Consider the following 23,540-nt stretch of genomic DNA (forward strand, 5'->3'; position numbering starts at 1 on the left):
AGGCCCGCGAGGAGCTTGAATACGGGCTGGGTATTTTACACGTTTTCTGCTATGAAACAGAAGTGGACACTGGGTGCTGCAATAGCATACGCGCTGGCTGCTCACTGCGGGGTTGGCAGTTCAAACTCTGCAGTTGCTCCTAGGTTGAAAGATGAGGCTTTCTGCTCCCGCGAGGGTTGCAGCCTCAGAAACCCCGAGGGACGACCCTACTCTGCCCTCCTGAGTGGCTGAGTTTGAATATGGCCTTGGATTTTATTTGATCTGCAAACAAGGGCGCGAATTCCCCTTCCCTCTTTAACCTGGCCCTGGTGATGTTGATCGATGTCTCCATGGTTTTCCCCCTGATCAGTGCGCCAAGCTGGTGCCCTATCCGGGGACTCGGGGGTGAGCCTGTAGACTATGCCTGGGGCTGCATGTGTCCACTAGATGCACGTGTCCACTGGTGGCCGCCCTGGACCAATTGTGACAGGTTGAATGTCACTTTTGTCTCACAGACTGTGGACATATTGTGTCCCCCAGGACACAATGGACTCAGCAGCAGGGGTCCTGGCCTGGAGGGGAGAGCCACAGGGCCGCTATGGTTGATTAGGATTGGTGAGCGAGATCTAGCCACAGGCTTAAAGGGGACACCTGCCCTCCCTCTAACATCTAGTGTCACTGATCCTCCAGGTTCTGTCCCCACGTGAGCCAGCCTAGTCATCTCAGCAGCTGCAGATGGGAGCGGATCACCGCCCCGTACTAAGAGGAAGAGACTCAAGTGGCTAAACTGCTTGTCCAAAGTCACACAGGGGCAGGAAATCTGACCTGCTCCCCACACCAGATGGTGAGGAAGCCCACTTGGGACTCAGGCCAGGAAGTGGCCTGGGGCTTCAGCATTGATGGTGGCTTGGTCCTGTTAGCAGGAGTGTTTGCTCAGATGCCTTCCCTCCCCGCCCCGCCCTCAGCCTTCCTGCCCCAGGGGCAGCCCTGGCCGCCCACCCCACCCCTAGGCTTGTCAGGAGGATGGAGAGGATGTAGGGCCCGTCCCTGCAGCACTTCCCTGCCTGCCATCTTGAAACAATTTGGGACCCTGACAGCTGGGAAGGTCTGGAATCCTGATAAATCCTGCTCTTCTCCTGCAGCCGTGCTGACCAATGCGTCTCCCCATTCCCCCTGCTCCCTGAGGGCCTGCTGAGATGCCCCTGAGGGACACCCACGAAGGACATCCCTGCGCCTTCCTGAGGGGACAAGCTCACAGGAGCTTCCTGTCACCAGACAGGGACATGCCCACGGTCCCTCAGCCCTGTGCACTGGACGCATCCACCTCTGCTCCCTGCCCTGTCTGGTCCTGCCACGGCCTCCTGAGGGCACAGCAAAGTATGCAAGGAGTGTGGTGACAAAGAAGGACCTAGTGGTGTGGGATGGCGGGGATGGAGAGCCCACGGGCCTGCCCGGCCTCCCCCCAAAACAAACCACGCAGGCTTAAACCAGCGCCATCAATCATCAGCCACGATTGCTCAACCTCTGGCCCCAGCATCTGTTCTGAGCTGTGCTGTCGGCAGCCGTGGTGCGGCCGGCAGACAGACCCGGTGGGCTGTCAGGGTGCTGGTTCCGCCAGGGCCGCCCTGGAGTCTGCATCCTGCAGCTCTGCGGCCTATGGCCTGGGTTCAAATCCTGCCTCTGCCCCTTTCCAGCTGTGGACTCTCGCCTACAAGGTGCTTAGCTCTCGTGGCCTCTGGGCTTGTATCTGTAAAAGGCAGAGCGTAACCGCATGTTCCTTGTAAAGCTGGTGTGTAGGCCAGCGCAGACGCAGACTGTGCCTGGGGCTCCGGCTCCAAGTGCGGCTCATGCCGAGCCTGAGCCGGCAGAAGGGACAGCTGGCCGCGCCCTTTCTCTAACGAGAAAGCTGCCACTCACACAATGCTCTAAGGCCCAGACCAAAAAACCCAACCAATGCCATCGAGTGGTTGCTGACTCTGAGTGGCCCTCGGGACAGGGTAGACTTCCCCTGTGTGTTTCTGAGACTGTCACTCTCTAATGGTGTCGAAAGCCCCTCTTCTCCCTCGTAGCAGTGGGTGGCTTTGAGCGGCAGCCCAAGGAGTGACCACTACACCAAGGGGCAGTGTTTCCCACAGTGGGTGGTACTGCCCCCTTGGTGGGCACTGACAATCCAGGGAGCTGCACAAGCAGATACCCACACCTTATCCTGGATTATGGGCTCTCTCATTGCGGGCCGAGGAGGAGTGGGCGGGGCTGAGTAACTGTTTTGTTTTTTTTCCTGAAAGGGAGCAGTAGGCTGGATGAGTTTGAGGACCTACGCTCTGAGTGAGGGTTGGTGAATCATCAGCCCAGCTAACAGCCTGACCAGGGAGATGCAGCTGCAGCCACTGCGTTCTCAACAGCAAACTCACTGCCAGCAAGACGGTGTCAACCTAGGGATCCTCGAAGACAGGGTCGAACTGCCCGAGAGTTTCTAAGACTGTCGCTCTTTATAGGCGTGGGAAACCCCTGCTGTCTCCCATGCAGAGGCTGCTGGTTTCGAACTGCTGCCCTTGCGTTCGACAGCTGGGCACGTAACCACTCTGAGTGATCACATCCCTAGTGGTGTCAGCTCTCTCTCACAGCAGAGCTGGAAGGGAAACTGGGGCTGTGTGGGAGGACACTAACCACTCACTGTCCCACACGTCACCGCTGGGGCCCCTCCAGGCCATGGGGCACCTCGGGTGTGGGGGTGGGGGAGGCAAGCAGGCCACCACACTGAGTGGCTGTGGGCGGAATGAGATGTATGCCATGCAATGGGGCACACGTAGATGCTTGAGAGATGGGTGCTGTGGCCCCGGACCAGCCCTGAGCTGGAATCAGGAGAACAAACTTCCAAACTGGGTCTGCAGCTGTCAGCTAGTGTGTCTCAGCCCAGGCCATGGTCCCCACAGGGTCACAGGGATGGGGCTCCATGGTTTCAGCCCCCGGGCAGCCAAAGCAGCCTCAGGGTCACACAGCCGTGGCCCCTCAGCAGGCACTGCCATTGAGGTACAGACTCCCATCCCCAGGGAGCTCACAGGCCAGGCTGGCGTTTCAGCAGTCTGAGGCTCGTGGAGAGCCACTCCACAGGGCCTGGAGTGGCCTCGCCCCTGGGCCTGCCTGACCCCCTTTTGGGGAAATCCTGAGAAAGGGTTTTCTCCCTGAGGCTGTTCCTAGGTGCTGTGACGTTATTTTCAAATCGGCTGCTGCTTTAGCATTGGGGTTGGGGGTGGGGAATAAAAATGTTAAAACTTTTTAAATGCTAAAAATTGTTGGAGTAATTCAAGAAATCCCGGAGGGTGGGCAGAGCTTTACGCTCTGATATTGTGGTTTCTCGGGGGGCGGGGCGGGGGGTAGAGAGCAAGGATTGTCATCTGGAATCCAAAGGCCACGCTGCCCTTATCTGGGCTGGCGTCCCAAACCAGGCGGCTTGGAATGCGTGCTGTGGCCTGAGATCTGCCCGGTGGCTGAGCTGCGGGGGCTGGAGGAGCAGGCTGCCTCCCTGGGTTTTGCATGTCCGGCTAAAGGGGCCTGCAGGCTGGGTCCCAGGGCTTCAAGGGACCCCCATCTCCAAACCACAGTTTACTAATGGACTGGGAGGGATTTAGGCCAAGTCACACACCCTTCCAGGGCCTCTGCTTTCTTATCTGAAGTGAGGTTAAAGGACACTTCAAGTCAAGGCCAGACCCCATGGGTTCATCCTGGCAGGTTGGGCCAGCAGGAAGGGCCTGGGTTTTACACCAGGGGCGGCCTATTCCACAGTGCTCAGGCAGCACCACAGAGCGCCCCTGGCCTGCTCCATCTGGCCCCGGGCTGGGCTCTAGTGACTCTGGGACAGTCCCAGTGTGTCAGAGTGCTCGGCTCTGGAGCAGAGTGGGGACCGGGGAAGGCTTCCTGGAGGAGGGGGCCAGGAGACCAGTCCCAGAGGAAAGGCAGGAGAGGCTGAGGCTGGCAATGTAGGCACAGTCGCCGGGGTTGGAGGCCACACTGGGTGTTGCGGGAACTGTAGCCTCTCTGCCACAGTGGGGCAAGAGGGCGCCAGGGGCCCAGACCTCCTGCCACAGTGGGGCAAGAGGGCGCCAGGGGCCCAGACCTCCTGAGAGCTTTCCATGGACAGGGGAGCCTGCAAAGGTCTTGAAGGGGGTGCAAGAGCCAGAGGCAGAGAGGCGAGGAAGCACTGAGTGCAGGTGTCCTCCAACAAGCTGCGTCCTGTGGTGGTCTGCTGGACCTGGGCTCCGAGGATGGCCAGCGGTGGCATGCTCTTCCCACGCTGCGTACCTGGAAGCAGCTCCTGGCCTGGGGCACGGCCACCCTTCCCCTGGCTGGCAGCCAGCTGTGTGGTGGTGTGGAGCTGCTGCAGCGCCAGGCACTCCGTCAGGACGTCGGCCTCAGGGTCAGGGCCCAGGTGCAGCTGGGGGAGCAAGCAGAGAAGGGAGGGTATTAGCGCCTCCCACCTGCCCACCTCATTTCAGAGGACAGGGCAAGCAGCACCTGGCCCCAGGGCACGGCCCTTCACTCACTGCACCTCTGTCTCCCGTCTGTGGAGTGGGAGCATGGTGCCCAGCACCGTACACAGTGACGGTGGTGTTAGTCTGGGTGCACTGAGAGGCAGATGCCAAGATGGGATTAGACATTCACTCCTGAGGGGAGGGATGGCAGGGCGGGGCAGGCAGTGCAGAGGGCTGCCCGCCCCCGGGAAGGAGAGAAAAGAGAAGCTCGTAGACTGTCTTGCGTCAAAAGGTTGAGTCTCCGGGGGGTCTTGAGAGAGCCAAGTGGGCTCAAGGCAGAGGAGTCCCATGTCTGCTGGGCAGGGATCTGCCTCAGTATCCCCCCGGGCCTCCCGGTAGCTGCAGGTCGCTGCAAGGCCCCTTCTCATGGCGCTGCCAAGATGCCCCAGAAAGCTGATGGGCACGAAACCCTGCTGCGAAGCCTGTTTACCTTCTCCCTTCTGGGTACGCCACAGTACAGAGTCCAGGAGCAGGGCCAGAGACCTGGGTTCAAATCTCACCCCACCCATGCTTCCTATGCTGTGAAGCACTGAGCGTGCGACATCGCCTTCCTCACTCGGTGGCAGAAAGCTGCGGTGGCCACACCTTGGCCCGGGATGAAGGCTGTGGGCATGCTTGGGGGTGGCTGGCTGACCTCCAGCAGGCTGAGCCCACGTGGCCACACACAGGTAGGGGGAAAGGGTCGGCATGTGGACTGCAGCTGGTCTGGGCTGGGCTGAGGCCCAGCAACCCAAGGGAGGGCAGAGTTTTGGCCGCCATCAAAGACAGACTGGAGCTCAAAGTCACCTTGAGATGTCTTTTTCTCTTCCCCTGGGGCCAGGCTGAGCACAGGGAGCGCCCGTGGGCCCTCGGGACAGCTGGGTCATGAGGGGCAGGCAGGAGCTTGACTAGGAGAGCCAGAGGCCGTGAGATCCGCTCATCCAAACCCTCATTTTATCCAGGTTGCAACAGACCAGAGAAGGCGAGCACCTTGCCCCACGTCACACAGCAGTTGAATCCACCCCAAGGGTTTTTCCACCCTCCCAGGCCAGCGGGGCCAGGACCCAGCTAGTAGAAGGCATGCCCAGCCTCTCCCGGGCTCTCTGCTCCCTGACCCAGCAGCTGTTTTCCATGTAAATTAAGTTTCTGGCAAAGACAGCCAAGGCATGTTCTAGCAGACCGCAATGTCAATCGGATTAGGGGCAGCGGGAGAGCAGAATTAAGGAAGAAAAGCATCTCTAATTCTCTCTGAAACGCAGTGGGGCTGCCAAGGGGTTGTCATTAATACAAGGGTCGCTTTACCCAGAAAGATACATCATCCCCGACGCCCGTAATGGATGCTCACTGGCGGGAAGTTTGCAGCTGTGTAGCCCCAGGTCTCTGGGGCTCAGTGCGGGCCAGGCACGGGGCCTGGGAAAACCAGGGCAGGACTCTGGTCCCTGGCCACCTCCCTGGCACGGAGCCCTATGGAGCTGAGCCTGAGCCAGTCCCTGCTCCCCGCTCAGGCCCCTCAGCCCCCCAGGGCAGTGAGCCTGGGAATGGGACCTGACTCTATCCCTGCCAGACTGCATGGTCCAAGGAGGGTTTCGAACTCTGAGTCTCAGTTTCCACACCTCCAAAATGGGAACTTCCCAGGCTTATGCTGGGTGTGTGACCACGGCATCCCCAGAGTTGTGGCGGGGCTGAACCCAGCGCGGCCTCTGTGAGGCACCAATCTTGGGGCCTGTGCCATGAGGACCCTTAGCCTCCTCCTCGGGGTTAATGTGGACGTGGGGCTTTGACCAGAGAGCAAGATCACGGCACAGGCTCTCTGCTCCTGGCCTGCCTCTGACCTGCAGCTTCCAGCGGCCCCCCGCTGCCTGTGGAGTCAACACTGAAGTCCCACAGCCTGGCTGTTCCCCTAAGGAACTTCTTGCTCCCAGTGCCCCATCTCTGTATGGCCCAAGGGCCCCCAGCCAGGCCGCTCTCCCCAGCCTCTGTGTCACTCAGGCTTAGACTGGGGCTCGAAACCTCACAGAAGTAAGGGGCTCTTCTCTCGCTGCCCGTCCCTGGCTTACAGTGCTCCTCCCCAGCCCACACCCTCCCTGGGGTGCCAGCACCCTTGCTCCTGTGCCTCGGTGGCTCTCTGCAGATGGGGGTGGAATCCAGGTGTGTGGGCTCTGCCCCAACACTCAGTGTTCCTCCTTCTCACTGCAGCCTGGGCCCCTCAGCAGCTTACACTCTGGTCCAAACAAGAAACCCAGTTGCATCCCCAACACCTGCTTCTTTCCACCCTGCCTAGCATCTGCCTCTGCCTGGGCCCTCCTCTGAAGCTCCGCTGCACCACCTCCCCCACTGGCCCTGCCATAGTGACAAGACCAGCCCCTCCCCTCCCAACACCTGCCATGTCAGGGCTTGGGCCCCACCAGCTTGACTGCTCCCCAACAGTGGTCTTCCTGCTTCAGTCTCCCTCCAATACCCCCAAGCCATTCTCCCCACACACCCCAGGCCATCTTTCTAAAGAGCAAGGCAGCCTGGGACAAGACCCAAACTTGCCAGTCGCTTCCAGCCTTCAGCCTCGGCCTCTGCCCACATAGCCTCCCGCTGGGCCTCTGGTGGCTCTGCCGGCTGGTACATGCTTCTCACCTCCCGTTCTTCTCCTGCCCTCTACCTGCCCCTTCCCCCAAACAGAACCAACACATCCACTCACTTCTGCCTCCACTGTCTACTTTGTGCCCCGTACTCTTCTGCGCCTTTCGTCCCCATTGACTCAGGCAGCCTCTGTCGTCCCCAGAGGGGCGGCAGGGGACAGAACACAACGTTCACCCAGTGGGTGCATCTAGCAAGGGGCCCTGGCGGGTTGGCTCCAGAGCTCACGCTCACAATCACTGCACCTACTGTCTCTGAGTCACTTCTACGGAACCCCGATCCTGCCCCAGACGGGCTTAGCACCCCATGCCTGTGTGCCGACCTCTCTGCCTACACGTGTCGTGGGCTTATTGCACGTGCATTCTATCCAGCAACTGTCTCTCCGTCACGTCAGGACCAGGTTTTTCCATTTCTGCCTCTTCGATGCCTGACACAGAGTCTGGCCTACCTGTTTGTGGAGTGAGCGGGGAGCTGGTGGTGGCATGGGGGTGGCTGAGGATGGGTGAGTGGGCTGGGGAGGCATTCGGCAAATGGGTAGGAGGCAGATAAGCAGAGGGTCAGGCATCAGGTGCTTCCCCCCGTGAGTGTGTGGATGTCAAATGTACGAGGGCTGTGTGGGTACCTGGCCTGACAGGTGGGGCCGGTGGGGCCTGTGGGGGGAGCGGAGGAAGTTAGGGCCCAAAGTAAGGGCATGCCCGGACAGCTTAGTCAGCATAGGGGCTGCACCGCTGCATTGTGTAAGGGCTGGTGACAGCTGGGGCCACCTGCAGCCAGGTAAGAGCAACCTGGGAGATTTAGGTGAGCCCCGCTCTGTATGTCAGGACTGCACATCCAAGCATCGGAGGGTGCTCGGGCAAAGGCTGGGGTATCCTGGGCCCAGCCCCTCTGTCTTGCTCTGGGGTGTATGATGCAGAAGCCGCTGGGGCAGGAGGGAGGTGGCAGGGCAGCCAGGTGGGGTCTGCAGGCAGAGGGAGGCTCAGCATGGCAACTGTCTTACCTTCTTATGCACCTGCTGCTCTTTGGCTGAGTGGGCCTTCACGTGCTTGCGCAAGGAGCTGGGGTCTGTGTAGCGCTTGGAGCAGCCAGGGATCTGGCAGGCGTACGGCTTCTGTAACGGCAGGGGCGTCTGAGTGAGGGCCAGGAACCTCTCAGGGGGGTCCAGTTGTATGACGTGTGTGTGTGTGTGTGTGTGTGTGTGAGAGAGAGAGAGAGAGAGAGAGAGAGAGAGAGAGAGAGAGAGAGAGAGAGAGAGAGAGAGAGAGAGAGAGAGAGAGACTGGGTGAGGGGACCCAGGCCCCGCCCCCTGACTGGCCAGCCCACAGACAGGTGCAGCGTCTGTGAGAGCAGTTTGTGTCTCCATTGGACACTGGGCCCTCCCCTCTCAGCCCCGCCTTCCCCTCTGCAGAAGGGGCCCTGAGTTCTAAGGGCCCCTGCAGCTTGGTCAGGGTCACAGGCGGCTCTGAGGGAGGAACGGAGGTTCTGCCACCCAGAGTTGGGAGCAAAGGGAAGGAGGCTGCCGAGAGCAGAGGAGAGGGTGGGGTGCAAACACAGGATCCCAGGCTGGGAGGGGCAGAACACACCTCGCTCCCTGGAAAGCTTGCTCCCTGTTCGGACAACGACATGACGCCAGGAGGAGTTAGGACCTAAGAGAACACAGGCTGGATCCCGTCCAACCAGGGGCCCCACACTGCTCACTTGGAATAGGGAGCCCTGCCCCCCCTGCCCTCCTCGGGTGGGTGGGCTCTCACGCTCTCAGCCTTCCTCCTAGGGCTGCCAATGCTGCAGTGGCGTCCAGGCTGACTCGGGCAGCCCTGTGTGCAGCAGGACCGCTCCCTGCGGCTTCTGAGGCCGTGGCTTATCAGAAGCAGGTTACCCGGACAGTCCTGGGCTCCTCAAGTCGTCACTGCTCCTGAGCCTGCTGCCAGTACTCACCTTCCCACAGCCCCTGAACCCGTGCACACGCTGGCCCGTTTCTCTCCTGGGGCAACCTGCAAGTCCCCCTCGTCTTCCCACCATCACCTGTCACCTCCTCTCTGAGCTCTGCTCCAATCAATCCTCTTCCCACTCCACCCTGTCCTGCTTGGTCTGCTTGTTTAGGGCTCCCATGTCTCTGCCAGCAGGTCTTGGGCCTGACCCTCAGCTCTAACAGAACCCTGGTCTAGTCTGCAGGGGTCCCCCTACACCCTTCTTGGGAACACCAGCTGCCACTAGGGCTGGGCGTTCATAAACCTCCCATCTTTGAGCCCTTGGTAGTGTAATGGTTGTGTGTTGGGCTGTTAACTGCAAGGTCAGCAGTTCGAGGCCACCAGCTGCTCCTCGGGAGACAGACGAGGCTTTCTATTCTCATAAAGAGTTACAAGTGCTTTCAGAAAATTACAGGTGGTTTTGAAGCAATTCAGAATGTCAGGAGAGATGCCCATTGGTAGGCATTCTCTCTTTAGAATTCCAAGGAGAATGCATGCTACAAACAACCCTTTTCCAAATATTCTACTCATAAGAAGAGCCTACAGAGCAGAGGCAGAGCGTTTCTTTGCGACTGCCTGGTAGACAGGCGTGAACTTGGGTGCAGTGGCAGACGGCGGCCCACCAGAGGAAGAAGAGAGACCGGGGAGTGGGGGAAATCACTGAAGGGTTTCATTGGTGTAAACTGTTAAACCCAAAGTCGATCTTAAAGGCAAACCTGCACTTAATTCACAGTAAAAAGAATAACTCAGGCAAAATCAAGCAATCAAAGAGTTACCATGTCAGAAACTCACAGGGGCAGTTCTCCCCTGCCCTACAGGGTCACTATGAGTCGGCCTCCACTCAAGGGCAGGGAGTTTGGCTTCGATGGGCCTTCTTCTCAGGACCACTGGTCTACCAGAGTGGAGGAGGATGCTTAGCGGAAGAGACACTGCAGGGTTGAAGTGCCAGGGCCTCTGGTCCCTGCCGCACACGCCCATGGGCCCCAAACCTCAAGGCAGCCCTGTCCCAGCGGGGCTGAGGGACAGCCGGTGGACCTCAGGCCCAAGGATTGCTGTTCATGGTCTACCCGGGGCTTGCGGGAGAGGAAGCAGAAAGAGAAGCCATACCTTGATGCTGCTGCGGAGAGTTGCCAGGTTAGGGAGACGGAGGAGAGCAAAAAGAAAGAGACAGACCAGTGAGGAGCTGAGCCACTGAGGGACACCAGGGACGGGAGGGTGGAAGGTGCACAGACCTGCCCCGGGCCCAGCCTCACTCTCACCCAAAGAGCCTCACACAGAGATACCCCCATACTCACCCACAGACCCTCATATAGAGACCACCCTCCTATACTCACCCACAGAGACCACCCCCCATACTCACATACAGACCCTCACATAGAGACCACCTCCCTATACTCACCCACAGAGCCTCACACAGAGACCACCCCCCATACTCACACAGAGTCTCACAGAGAGACCACTCCCCATACTCACCCACAGAGCCTCATATAGAGACCACTCCCCTATACTCACCAACAGAGCCTCACACACAGTGTTACACACACAGTAGCACACATAGAGCCTATTCCATATGCAGTGTCACACAGTGTCACACCTTCACACACATATACACACAGGGTCATACCCACAGAGCCTCACACACATGCACACATACAGTCACACATAAAACCTCACACACAGAGCCTCACACACATACACACACTCAGTGTCACACACCCAAAGTCTCACAAACAGTGCCAGAGCCTGACATACCTGCAGAGTCACACACCCAGTGTCACAGCCTCACACACACTCATATACAGTCACAAAAAAAGACCTTTACACATTGCCACACTCACATTAAGCCTCACAGAGTCACACATAAAGACACATATACACACAGCCTCACATACATGCACACACAGCATCACAGCCTCATGCACGCACACCGCTCTCTCTCCTGGGCCCCAACACATGCAGAGGTGCTCCCCCCTCGAGGGCCCTCTCTGGCCCCAAGCAGGAGCCAGACCCCAGGCCCCATCCCTTGGGGTCTCGGATACAAATCCACATGCTTTTGTCGAAGCGCAAACAGAGCTCCAACCTACTACCATCGTTCTGGCCTGCAGAGCAGAGGGCAAGACCCACTCCAGTTTGTTTTCCAGGCCTGACGTGTGTGGAACATTCCTCAGCCCAGCTGCCCCGGGGGCCCCCAGGACACCCTTTGCCTGTCCCAAGCCAGCAGCCAAACCCAGGGCTGGAGCACGTCACAGGCTCCATCCTGTGGGCAGGTGCACATCCTCTGCCAGCTGTGCCTCTGAGCCCCAGCCCACCCTGAGGACCAGGCCCACCTGGCAGAGGGGGACATGGGCCAAGAGCCCGGCCCACAGCCTTGCAGCAGTGAGAGTGTGTGCCCGCCAGTACTTGGGCAACACCTCTCGAGTGCAGCCAGGAGGTGCCAGGGGAAAGACTAACCCCCCACCCATCTGCAGGGGGAAACTGAGGCCCAGCGCAGGGTGGTGGGGAGGTGTGTGGGGGTTAACAGGAGGGTGTCTGTGGCCCTTGGGACTCACACCTCACCCTGAAATGCTGGGCAGCACTTGGTTAGTGAGTAGGGGTCAGGGAGCTGGGGGTGCATCTTTGGGGCACAGACCCCGGGCTGGGCCTCTTCTTCTGTCAGGCCAGGGGTCCTCCTACAGTGGGGGCTTCCCCTCTGAGGAAAAAGAGACCCAGTGGCAGGGTCAGGATGAGATCCCTAGCTTTCCCACAGAGTGGCAATCCCACGTTCTGGGGTCTCAGAGCCGGTCCAGGGGCTGGACTGCTACGACGGCTGAGGCTCTGTGACATCTGTGACATCTGTCCAGAGACATGTCTGGCTGTTGCACTGCGGTCAGGGTGCTACTGGCACCTAGGGCACAGAGGCCGGGAATGCTGCTCAACATCCTACAGTGCACCAGGCACCCCCATACCCGCAACCCCCCACCCCAAATTGCCGGGCCCAATGGCGCTGCTAGTGGGCCTTAGGCGGTCTCCTCCATCGAATTGGAGAAGCTCTTCATGGACAGCGGCTCGCTCCTCTCACTGGACAAGGGGGTAATGGACACATACCCTCCCCCTCAGACCCCATGTGCGCCCTGGGCCTACCGTGTCGAGATGGGTGCGCTGGTGCTTGGCGCGGTCGCTGGAGTTGCTGAAGGCCTTCTGGCAGCCAGGGTGCTGGCACAGGTATGGCTTCTCGCCCGTGTGGCTCCGCAGGTGGATCTTGAGGTTCTCCAGCCGCGAGAAGGCCTTGCTGCAGCCCTCAAACTGCAGGAGAGGCTAGTGAGGGTGAGCGGTAGACCCCGCGGGGCCCACCACTCCACCCTGCCCTCTGGTGTGACTCCATAGCAGTTGTCTGGTTTTAGAGTTTCCTTTGTGAGGCAAGCACTGTATGCATTTGGAGTCTGCTCAGGAGGAAGGAAGGCCTGGCAGTCCCATTCCAAAAAGGCGTCCCCGAAGATCCCAGGGAGCACCTCTCCGGTCTGACACACGTGGACCATAATTGTCGCAATGGGCAACTGGACACTCCCTGCTGCTCTCTGTGTGAGCTGACTGACGCGGCCAGCCGTGCCTGGGAGGACTGTGAGCACAGTCCTGGTCGCTGCTCTGCCCAGAGGCTCAGGGCCCCTGCCAGGCAGTTCAGAGGGACATCTGGCCTCAGTCCCTGTCCTGGTGATGCTATGGCACAGAGAGAACCCAGAGCAGGTCCTGTCCTCCAGGACACGGCCAGACCTGAGGGTTGGCATGGTGGGAGGGAAACGCAGTCTCGGGCTACAGAGAAGGACCAGCGTGGAGAGAGGAGCGCACCCACTCCCCTTGGCTATGTACGCCAATAATGAGCCTGTCAGTCCAGTAAGTCATGCTCTACTGAGTCTTGAACAAGGACCCGGATTTCCAAAGAAGCCAATGGGGCGGCTGACAGGCCTGTGAAGCCAAGAGGGGCCTCCACCCCGGTGTGGCTGAGTGAGGGCGTGTGTGTGTGTGTGTGTGTGTGTGTGTGTGTGTGTGTGTTTTGAGGTGGGGGGAGAACCGGCAGGGAGGTCAGAGGTCATCCCGTGGGGCTTACATACCGCACGGAGGGGACTGGACATGGCACGGCAGGGCCTTAAGAAGGGGAGGGGCAGGGCCAGGTGAGCACTGTAGGAAGGTCATTTAACTGTGGGGCTGAGCCAGGAGACAGGGAAGGCAGTGGCCATTGAGCCGGGCAAAGATGGGGTGGTGGGAGTGGACACTCGTGAGAGTGACCGGTCTTGAGTAGGAAGAGCCATGCTGAGGCAAGCCGTCTGAGGCGGCTCTGCTTCCCACTTTCAGACGCCTCTCCGGCCGGCCATGCATCAAACCCACCAGGAAGTCTTGTTGGGGCGCCTCCTGCTATGGCCTGGTGCCAAGCTGGCCGGCCGAGGTGGAGAGGAGCCTCTGGCTGGAGAGCAGCCTTGCTCTCGGCTTCCAGCTGGCCCCTCTGCTCCTCCCAGGCCGGCGCGGGGAGGGTGAATAACTGAGCGGAGGGGCCATCACTCCGCGCGTGCTGCGTGACTCTTCCGTGATTGTGAGAGCCCCCGCTGCCCCCCTCCCCGACACAGGAGATTCATATATCATCCTCTCCTGGGAGGGGCCGCATACCCCAGCCTGAGCTGGCCCAGGCGCCCTGCCCGCACCTTTGCTCAGGCTGGGCCCTGCTGGGAGTCCTTCCTTTCCCACCCTGTGGCAGAGTAATTCGTGCTGTTTTTAGAAGTCTGGGTCTTCAGCTTGGCCCCTGAGATTTCTTCTGTCTATGCACATGCCCCCCCCCCCCACATGTCACCTGGCAGCCACATGGGAGAAACTGCCTCTCTCTGAGTCCTCCAGCACTTTGCTTGAGCCGTGCCCTCCCCGGCTGACTTCCTGCCCGGGCACAGCTCTGCACTTTGTGGGCGCATGAGCAGATTTTCAATGCTGACTCAGAGCAGCCCGACAGGACCAGGTAGAGTGGCCCCCGTGGGTTTCTGAGATGGAAACTCTTTATGGGAATCGAAAGCCTCGTTATTCTCCGGGGGGGGGGGCAGCTGGTGGTTTCGAACTGTAGACCTTGCCACCAGGGCTCATTTTCACAGCGCAGCCACTGCCATCTCGCCTCCCTCCGGGTTGGGGGTTGGAGAAGGTACCGCACCAACTAGAGTTCGAGCTGTGAGGCAGTGGGGCTAGAAGGCAGGGGGTGCACTCACCCCTGCCAGCCCACGCTCCTCATCTAGGCGCCACCAGGCTGCCCTACACACATGTGAAGATACACTGATGCCCGGTGGGATGGCCAAGCTTCATCCCTCTACCCCACTGGCGGACCTTCCCAGAGCAGCGCCGTAAGTGCGGAGCCAGGCGCCCTGGTGGATGGGGGCACTGCGGTGACGCAGGTTGGGAGGGGGTATCCTAGCAGAGCAGCAGCGCAGTCACAGCCAGCATCCAGAGATGAGCTGGGGCCTGGGGGCCCATGTCCTTCCCACCGACACCTGCCCAGATGGAGAGCACAGAGGCACAGGGGGAAGACTGGGAGCACCTGCTGAGGGCCTGGCTTGGCTCAGCCTGGTCCTTACACAATTGCGGCTGTGTCCTAGGCCCATCTCACTCTCTCCAAGGTCACACAGAGCTGAGGTCCAGGGAGAACAAGTTGCCAGGAGGGCACATGGATGCAGGGGTGACAGACAAGAAGCCATGCTTGGGCCCTGGCCCCTCCAGTCACTGGCTGGCCCCCAGCTCCAATTGTTTCAACGCTGGGAGCCTCAGTTTTCTTGTCTGTAGAACTGAGTTCCACTAACTGTGAAATGTTGCTCACGGTCTCCACCAATCCCGATGCTGTGGGTGCCACTGGCAAACTGCCTGGGTCTCAGTCCCCGGTCTATTGATTGCCTCCTGCAGAGTGGGGGTGGGGTGGGGTGCGAGGGGTCTGTAAATCTAACCAGGTTACCCATTCCCGTTCAGAACCCACCCAGTCTTATCGAATCTCACAGCTCCCAGTAAAGCCCCCAGCCTGGCATTCATGGTGCCCCCCTGCCCCATGGCCGGCTGTGTCATAGCCCAGGGGTGCAGGGCCCATGTTGGGGAAGCAGAGAAAGCTGGGCCGACGTCTGGCTCAGCAGTGACCACAGCCCTACTAGGTGGCCGTGCTCGGTCAGTGCCCCTGTCTGTGGCTCCGTTTCCTTCTCTGCAAATGAAGATGAGGGTAACCAGCTCACAGAGCTGTTGTGAGGGTGAGACATGCTCCCCGAGGTTGTCACTACTACTGGGCCCGATTGCAAGTCTCCCCGCCTCCATAAGTAAGTCACAGGGGTCTACCTCCTCTTTGGAATCCAGCCGGAACCCCAGCAGTCCCCTGTCAATGTATTGCGGCAAGAGTTGTTGCATACGCTGCAGCAAGATTTACTTGCATCCGATGTCAATGACACTGTCCCACAAGGTGCATCTTCTGCGGGGTCACCTTTCTTTGGAAGGGGCACACATGTGGATCCCTTCCAGACAGTTGGCCATGTAGCCGTCTTCCTCATTTCCTAGCTGGATATGTGAGTGTGTCCAGTGCGTCATCAGCGTGTTGAGCCATTTCCATCAGCATTCCATCAGTTCCTGGAGCCTTCTTTCTGACTAACGCTTTCTGTGCAGCTGGGGCTTTGCCCTTCAGGACCATGGCTCTCGTTCACACGCTACCTCCATCAACCGGTGCTTTTGGGTACTGGGACCGCATACTTTCCATCTTCTTTTGATGCCTCCTGGATCAGTCCATATTTTGCTCACAGAACCTGTCAATATTGCAATCAAGGCTTGAGTGTTCTCTTGAGTTCTCCCAGGTGCAGGTGCGCTGAGCAGGGCGTCCTTTTCAGCTCTATCACTCTAGGTATTTACACATTTTGGTATCAAATTTGTCTTAGTCTTCTCGAGCTGCCCTTGGAAACGTCTGCTCAGATCTTTGACGCCATCCTTTCTTCCACGTGCCTTAGCTACTCTATGGTCAGAGCAAGTCTCAGAGTGTCTTCTGATGTTTCTGCCGCTGATGTTTCCTTCTTTCCTGCAGTCTGCTCTCTTCTTGTTTGAGGTTCTTGACGCCCTCCCACAGCTCACCAGGCCTTCTGTCATTCTGCCTTCTGCTCACTGTGTCCGATCTGCTCCTGAGATGCTCTTGGACTTCAGGTGGCACAGACTCAAGTCTCTTGGACGTTCTTTAATTGTCTTTAGCTTCAACCTGAACTTACATATAAGCAATTGATAGTCTAGTCCGTCAGCCCCTGGCCTGGTTTGAGCTGCTGATACTGAACTTCTCCGTCACCTCTTCCCAGAGATGTAGTGGACTGGGTTTCTGTGTGTCCCACCTGGAGAGGTCCACATTTAAAGTTACTGTTTATGTTGTTGTACAAGGTTTGCTACGAGGAAGTCGTTGGTCTCGCAAAGTTCTATCATGTGAGCTCCACCTTAGTTTCTGTCACCAAGCCCATACTTTCCAACCACTGTTCCTCCCTCTTTGTTTCCAACTTTTGCATTCCAATTGCCAATAATTATCGATGCATCTTGATTGCATGTTTGAGCAATATCACACTGAAGATGTTGGTAGAACGATTCAATTCCTGCATCCCTAGCTTTAGTGGTTGGTGTATAAACTTGAACAATAGTTATATTGGTTGGACTTCCTTGTCTGTGGATAAACATTATCCTCCCATAGACAGCACTGTACTTCAACACAGATCTTAAAATGTCTTTTTTGGCAATGAATGCAACACCATTTCTCTGGAGTCTGTCATTCCCAGTCTAGTGAACCATATACTTTTCTGATTCCAGCTGGCCAATGTGAGTTCATTTCAGCTCGCTAACATTGAGAATATAATATCTTTATGCATTGCACTTCTTTTTTGACAACTTACAATTTTCTGAGATTTATACTTCGTACATTTTCAGCTCTGACTAGAAGCTGAGGTTTGCAGCTCTGTCTTCTCCATTTGAGTTGTGCCCCGTCAGAAAATTAAAGTCCTGAAGGCTTGGCTCCTACAGACTATCCCACAATCCTGGTTGACTCTACTACATTCTTATGCAGAATGAAGGGCTCATCTTCATTCTTATGAAGAACCAGAGGGGCTCATCTTCTGGCCCTGTCTGACCATGCTCTGCTTCTATGCATGACGTTTTCTTCCTGATTCTTAGTGAGGAGCACTAAGCCTCTAAGTGTACAAATATCAAAATATATCCAAAGACGTTATATGCTCACGTATAGTAGTCTGGCTCTTGACTCCTTGTTTTTTTCAAGAATAGATTTGACATATTGAACGCTAGTGACAGAAGACGTGGCGACCTGTGGGATGACATTAAAAATGTCGTGCATGAAGAAAGCAAGAGGTCATTAAACGGACAGGAAAGAAAGAAAAGACCAACGTGGCTGTCAGAAGAGACCGAAATCTGCTCCTGGATGTCGAGTAACTAAAGCTAAGGGAAGGAATGATGAAGTAAAAGAGCAGAACAGAAACGTTCAATGAAATGTGCACAGACCTGGGCTTAGAAGGCCAAACAGGAACAAGGCGTGAAGCATTTCTCAAGTAAAAAGAACTGAAGCAAAACAACTCAAGCTTGGAGTTGTAATATTGAAGGATTTTATGGAAAAAAATGGAATAATATGTAGGAAGCATCAAAAGAAAGAAGATGGAAGGATTACACAGTCACTGCACCACAGAGGATTGGTCAACTATTTCAGGAGGTGACGTAGGATCAAGAAGGGCTGGTATTGAAGGAAGAAGTTCAAGCTGCATTAAAGGCATTAGTGAAAACCTATGCTCCAGGAATTCATGGGAGACCAATGTTTCCATGTTTTATTCAACATTTAAAATGTCTTCACAAGCTGATGAAGCACCGGAAGCACTAGTCTATGCTAAGAAATGTGGAAGACCATTAACTGGCTAACTGGCTTCAAGAGATCCAGATCTGTGCCCATCCCAGAGAAAGGTTACCCAACAGAATGAACACAATACTAAATGATATGGCTATTGTTAAATACAAGTGAATTTTTGCTGAAGCTCACTCAAACCTGGTTGCAGCAGTACACTGACAGAAAGATGACAGAAACCTAAACTGGATCCAGAAGAAGATGTAGCTCAAAGGATATCATTGCTGATGTCAGATGGATCTTCATGAAAATAGAAGATATCGGAAAGATGTCTACTTAAATGTATTATTGATATCCAAAGGCATTTGACATCACATTGGGTAACATTGAGAAGAATGGGATTTCCAGAATCGTGCTCATGAGGACCGTGTACATAGACAACAGACACCATTCTAACAGAAAATGGAAATTTGCATGGCTCAAAAATCATGAAAAGTGTGTGTTGGGTTTGCAATCTTTCACCATTCTTATTCGACCTGTCTGCAAATCATCAGAAACGCTGGGCTCTAGGAAGAAGAACTGGCATCAAGATGGAGGAAAGATCTTTAACAACCTTAGATATGCAGAGGAACAGTCTCCTTGCTGAATGGCAGCGGGGCCTGAGGCTCTTGTTGATAGGGATCCAAGACTGCAGTCTGCTGTGCGCATTACGCAAAGAAAACCAACCCCCACAGTCAGAACAGCGGGCAGTATTGTCACAGATGGAGGGAAGGTGTAGCTGAACAATGAATAAGGAAGATGGCGGATGCATTTGAGGGACGGCGTTGGCACTACCGTGGACCCTGCCAGAAGAACAGACTGGTCTTTCTTAGGAGAACACAACCAGCGCTCCTTCCAAGTGAAGCCTGCGGGGCTTTGTCTCCTGAGCTCTGGACAGGTTTTCAGAGGAACCAGAGAAAGACCTCATGTTTGGTAAAGCCAAGGAAAAGAGGAAATTCTCAGGGACATGGATCAACCCAGGGGCTTCAACAATGGGCCCAAACACAACAACAATGGTGAGGGTGGCACAGGACCGGGCAGCGCTTTGTTCTGTTGGACACAGGGCAGCAATGTGTTGGAACTCACATGATGGCATCTAACAGTGACATCAGCGACAACAAAGAGGCAACTTTAAACAAACAAAAAAACAAGACAAGACAGAAACAAAAACCACCGTCACGGAGTCGACTCTGACTTACCGAGAGTTTATATACAAATTCTGACAATAAATTTTACAGGAGCTGATAGCCTCCTCTTTCTCCCAAGGAGTTACCCCGGTGGGTTTGAACCACCGACCTTATAGCATTAGGCTGAGTGAAATAAACCGGTCTCTAAAGGACAAGCATCATATGATCTCACTGATACGGAACGTGAGGCACGTGCATTCGCGGCTCTAGGAGTGGGAGAGGCAGGGAGTGGAAGGCACACTGCTTAGGGGACACCGAGCTTGTGTGATGTGTGATGAAAACAGTCCAGGAACAGTTCTATGTGATGGTCACAAATGAAAACTGTAACGCACGTTCTTGCTCTATATGTTCCTGCAAAGCTGTGGACATGCGACAGCTTCTGTTACCTAGATATTTATGTGAATGTGTGTGTACCTCATAAGATAATAATGAGGTGAGGGGGCTCCCGTGGGTGGGGCTGGATACTGGGGATATGGGTGCTGTCCTTGATGCTTTCTCTGTGACAGCCACTCCTGAGCAGGAATCTGAGCCCAGAGCTAATCTGGGTCACACGGGTGGTGAGCAGAGCTGGGGCCTGAGGTTGGCTGGGTCTGTCGGCCAGTCCATCTCTGTGGACCCCTAACCACTCTGTCTGCCTACTCAGCCCACCCCACCCCCAGCAGCACCCAACCCTGACCTAGTCACTGTGACTTCCCACCAGGTGCACAGCACAGGTTCCTGCCCCAGTGGGTGCCATCGCAGGGAAGGGACGGCCGAAGCTCGGAGAAGGGAGTGCCCTGATGTACAGCACAGAGCCTGGAAAGGCCCCGTCCCCACATGTGGGGCATGTGACCAAAGAAGAGGAAAATCCGGGGAAAATACCCCGAGAACCGTGAAGCCCCAGACCATCTGGCGTTTCCTAGGAACAGGCAGGGGGAAAAATCAGACCTTAATTGAAAAAGTCCACTGCAATCCATTACCACTGCGCGCAGCTTACAGAACTGAGGGCGGGAGATGAAAGATGGGAGGCAGGGGGGCGGAACGGAGGAGGAGCTGGGGAGGGGCCGCATCTTCCCCTCTAGGCCAGACCCGAGGACCCTCGAGCGCTGGGGGCAGGGGAGGAGGAAGATGGACACCCAAGACCAGCTGGGCCCCGGGCTCAGTTGCCCAGCTGAGAGGCCTTAGGGCAGACAGGACAGCCCTCCTCTAGCTTGCTCTCTTCTGTCTACGAGGGGCGGGGGACCCTGAAGGAAGCCTACGGGTGGTGCCTGGCACACAGTGGGCTGGGGGAGACTGTCCCTCTGGCCCCGGGGGTTGGATGGAGGGCCTGTTTCACGTGTCAGGGGTCAGAGGCTGCAAACTAAAGAGGAAAGCCCACTGCTGAGTGAGTGCCTCGCACGGAGCCTCGCCCACCATGCCCATCCCTGCGCCCCATGTTCCCCTCTCTAAAAGGCCAAGATCACAATACTCCAAGTCCTCTGGACAGCCAGAAGAACAAGCACCCCTGTCTTGGAAGAAGCCGAGCCACAGGGTTCTTGAGACACCAACGTGGAGACTCTCTGGTCTCGAGTACTTTGGACACGTCGTCAGGAGAGACCAGTCCCTGGAGAAGGACATCATGCTTGGTCAAGGAGAGGGGCAGCGGAAAAGAGGAAGCCCCTCATGGAGGTGGATTGATGGTGGCTGAAACAGGACAACTGTGAGGATGGTTTGGGCCTGGGCACTGTCACCTTCTGCTGGTCCCAGTTCCTATGAAGTGGAACCTACGTGCACAAATCCAACAACAGCAAACCAGGCCACCGCCACTGGCTGCTAGAGTCCAATGGAAGGACATGCCCAGCACAGAACTGGCCCACAGAACGGGGACGCTCAGTGAACGTCCAGCTTCCTCCCTGCAGCCGACATGGCCCAAGGAGGCAGGGCAGGCCCCCTTTCTCAGACTCTGAGAATCTGGACCCAGAGAGTGAAGAGGGGGGTCTTGGGGGCCAGGACAGGAGGTGGGGCAGGGAGGAAATGCCTCCAGGTTTGGCATTTGCCAGTGACTCGCTTCTAAACAAACACATTTCTGGTCCGAGGGTAAAATATATCGGGTTACAACAGTCTGGCAGGCCATCCAGGGATCAACTTCTCATTTTTTGGTACAAACTTTTAATTTACTTTAAAATAGTGCTTCGATGGAAGAAGTGGGCAGTGCCAGATTGTTCTCCAAGGCGTCCGATAATGTGGCGGGCGGACAGCCAGCCAGGAGCTGAGGGCCAGTCTTTACCTCCTCGCCCTGGGAGTGGGGACTCAGGCCCTGAGACGACTGCCCTCTGGAGGGCTTTCCACGGGTTGAGTCAACAAGGAAGGGTGGGCGGGGGCTGGTTGGCAGACACTGGGCTGGGCTCTGTCCTCTGGGGCTCTGGTCTAACCTGGCGCCTGTAGTACCATCTGGGTAAACGAATGAACGGAAGACGCAGTTGGGTGCTGGGCAGGGCCTATGACCCTGACAGCAGCTGCCAGGCTCACGATTTCCTGGGCCCAGCCAAGCTCTTCTTGAGCATGACCGTGCAGGTCCTGTTATAGTTAGACGGGCCGGCAAGCAGAGAGCTCAGGCCCCGTTCCTGTCCCCGATGGTCAGTCTGGGGGGTCTCAGCCTGTCTGCTCAACTCAGCAGGCCTTCAGAACAATCTAGAAAGGCTGGCAGGCTGAGGGAAGGTGGGGGCTTGTGCAGGGATACTGGCTTGGGGCTTCAAGCCTCATTCCCAGATCTGGTCCACTTGTGTCTATGTTTGGGAACAAGTTTCCCAGACTGGCGGGGTGAGTGCTAGTGGCACCCCCTCCCTTCACTGAAGGCGGGGGGCTAGGCCCTTCAGTGGAAAGGCCCGGTTTGGACAGGATGTGGCTTCCTGGTTCCCAGCAGTTGAGGAAGTTCTATCAGCAAGGGCCAAAGGTCAAAGACAAGCCACACATCTTGGGGTGTGAGAGGACCCGGACACGGAGTTGTTTCCATGAAGGCTTCCAGTTCCCAAAGGGACAGAGTTCTGAGGGAGCTCCCAGTGCTCAGCTTTGGGTGGACCTCCTATGGGACGTGAAAGGAGAGGTCACAGCCTGACAGAGAGCAGATGGCACAGAATGGTCTACATACATTAACATAGCAGTATACAACACATACACCGAGCCCCAAGCACCAGCACGCGCGCGCACGCACACACACATACACACACACACACACACTCCTCTAGATCCCGGAGCCCCTCACTTACACACACTCCTCTAGATCCCGGAGCCCCTCACTTCCCCCTCCCACTCCCAGTAGAGCATAGCAGAAACGGGCCCACATGTCACCTGTGTGCACAGAGCAAGCCACCCCCCACGAATATCCTCACACCACATCCGGAACCCACCAACACACAGCCAGGCCCTCTGACACACACACACACACACACACACACACACACACGGCTCCACGCAGCCACCAGGAGAAGACAATGAGGCTGAAGGTGTGACGGCCAGGCCCACTGCCCTTCTGCAGAGATGCTGCGTTGGCCTGGCTTGGCAAAGACTCACCATGCTGTTAGACAAGGCCTCAGGCCACCCTTTTGACTCTGCTGCTCCCTCTAGGCTGATACTCCTTCCCCTCACCTGAAGCTCAAGTCCCAGCCCCTGCCTCCAGCCCCTCGCCTAGGCTGAGTGTTCTGTGCACAATACTGGTCTACTTGCCTGCCTGTCCTCCCGGTCCTGGGCGTGGCTCAGGCCTCAGGCTGTCCCGAATGACCCTTGCTCTCCCCAGCCCCCAGCAGCTCCGAGGCCCGGCTTGGTGCTGGAAGTGCCTGCAGGAGCTCGTCCCAGGAAGGGAGGCAGACTGGACACACAGCAGGACAACCACCCAAAGGTCCAGTGTCCACAGCCAAGCAGGGACTCGGGAGTGGGTGCTTGTGTCCCCAGATGGCTGCACCTCCTGATCTTTGAGAGTGGGGTTTGACGGATGCTGGTCAGGGAGGAGGAAGGACCACAGAGAGCCTCCGCGACCCCCATCCTTGCTAAAATGGCCCCCCTCTGCTACACTGGCCCCGGGCCTGCTCAACAGTCTGGGGCTGGTTTAGTCCCTCCTCTTGCTGACTCTGGTGAGCCGCAGAGTCTCTGCAAAAGGGGCAGTCCCCCGGCCCAGAGGCTGCTTTAGCCTCAGGGTCCCTTTGGGGGTCATTCTCCCATTAATTACAAGAAGAAATACTGGGGAAGGGTCATGATAAAGTTTCAAGACCCATGGCCAGTCCAGGTTCCACCAAAGGTCACTGTGTGACCTCAGACAAGTGATCCACCATCTGGGGGCTTCACTGCCCTGAGGACACATGACTGCCAGGGCCTGCCTTTTCAGGAAGGGCAGTGGGGCTGGATGTGCCCTGGATGTGCAAACCAGGCCACACAGGTGGCTGCT

General features: G+C 56.9%; 1 protein-coding gene across 1 annotated transcript in view; it reads right to left on the bottom strand.

The window, feature by feature from the left end:
* GLIS1 (GLIS family zinc finger 1) overlaps positions 1 to 23,540 on the bottom strand; it is a 291,490-nt gene that overhangs the window by 6,091 nt on the left and 261,859 nt on the right. The window contains exons 4-6 of the mRNA XM_075556390.1: positions 12,200 to 12,361; positions 8,113 to 8,223; positions 4,279 to 4,411 (exon numbers count right to left, since the gene is read on the bottom strand). Coding sequence (XP_075412505.1) covers positions 4,279 to 4,411; positions 8,113 to 8,223; positions 12,200 to 12,361 — 406 coding nt within the window. The remainder of the gene's footprint in view (positions 1 to 4,278; positions 4,412 to 8,112; positions 8,224 to 12,199; positions 12,362 to 23,540) is intronic.

This window comes from Tenrec ecaudatus, chromosome 1, assembly GCF_050624435.1.
Source record: "Tenrec ecaudatus isolate mTenEca1 chromosome 1, mTenEca1.hap1, whole genome shotgun sequence".
NCBI classification, from domain to species: Eukaryota; Metazoa; Chordata; class Mammalia; order Afrosoricida; family Tenrecidae; genus Tenrec; species Tenrec ecaudatus.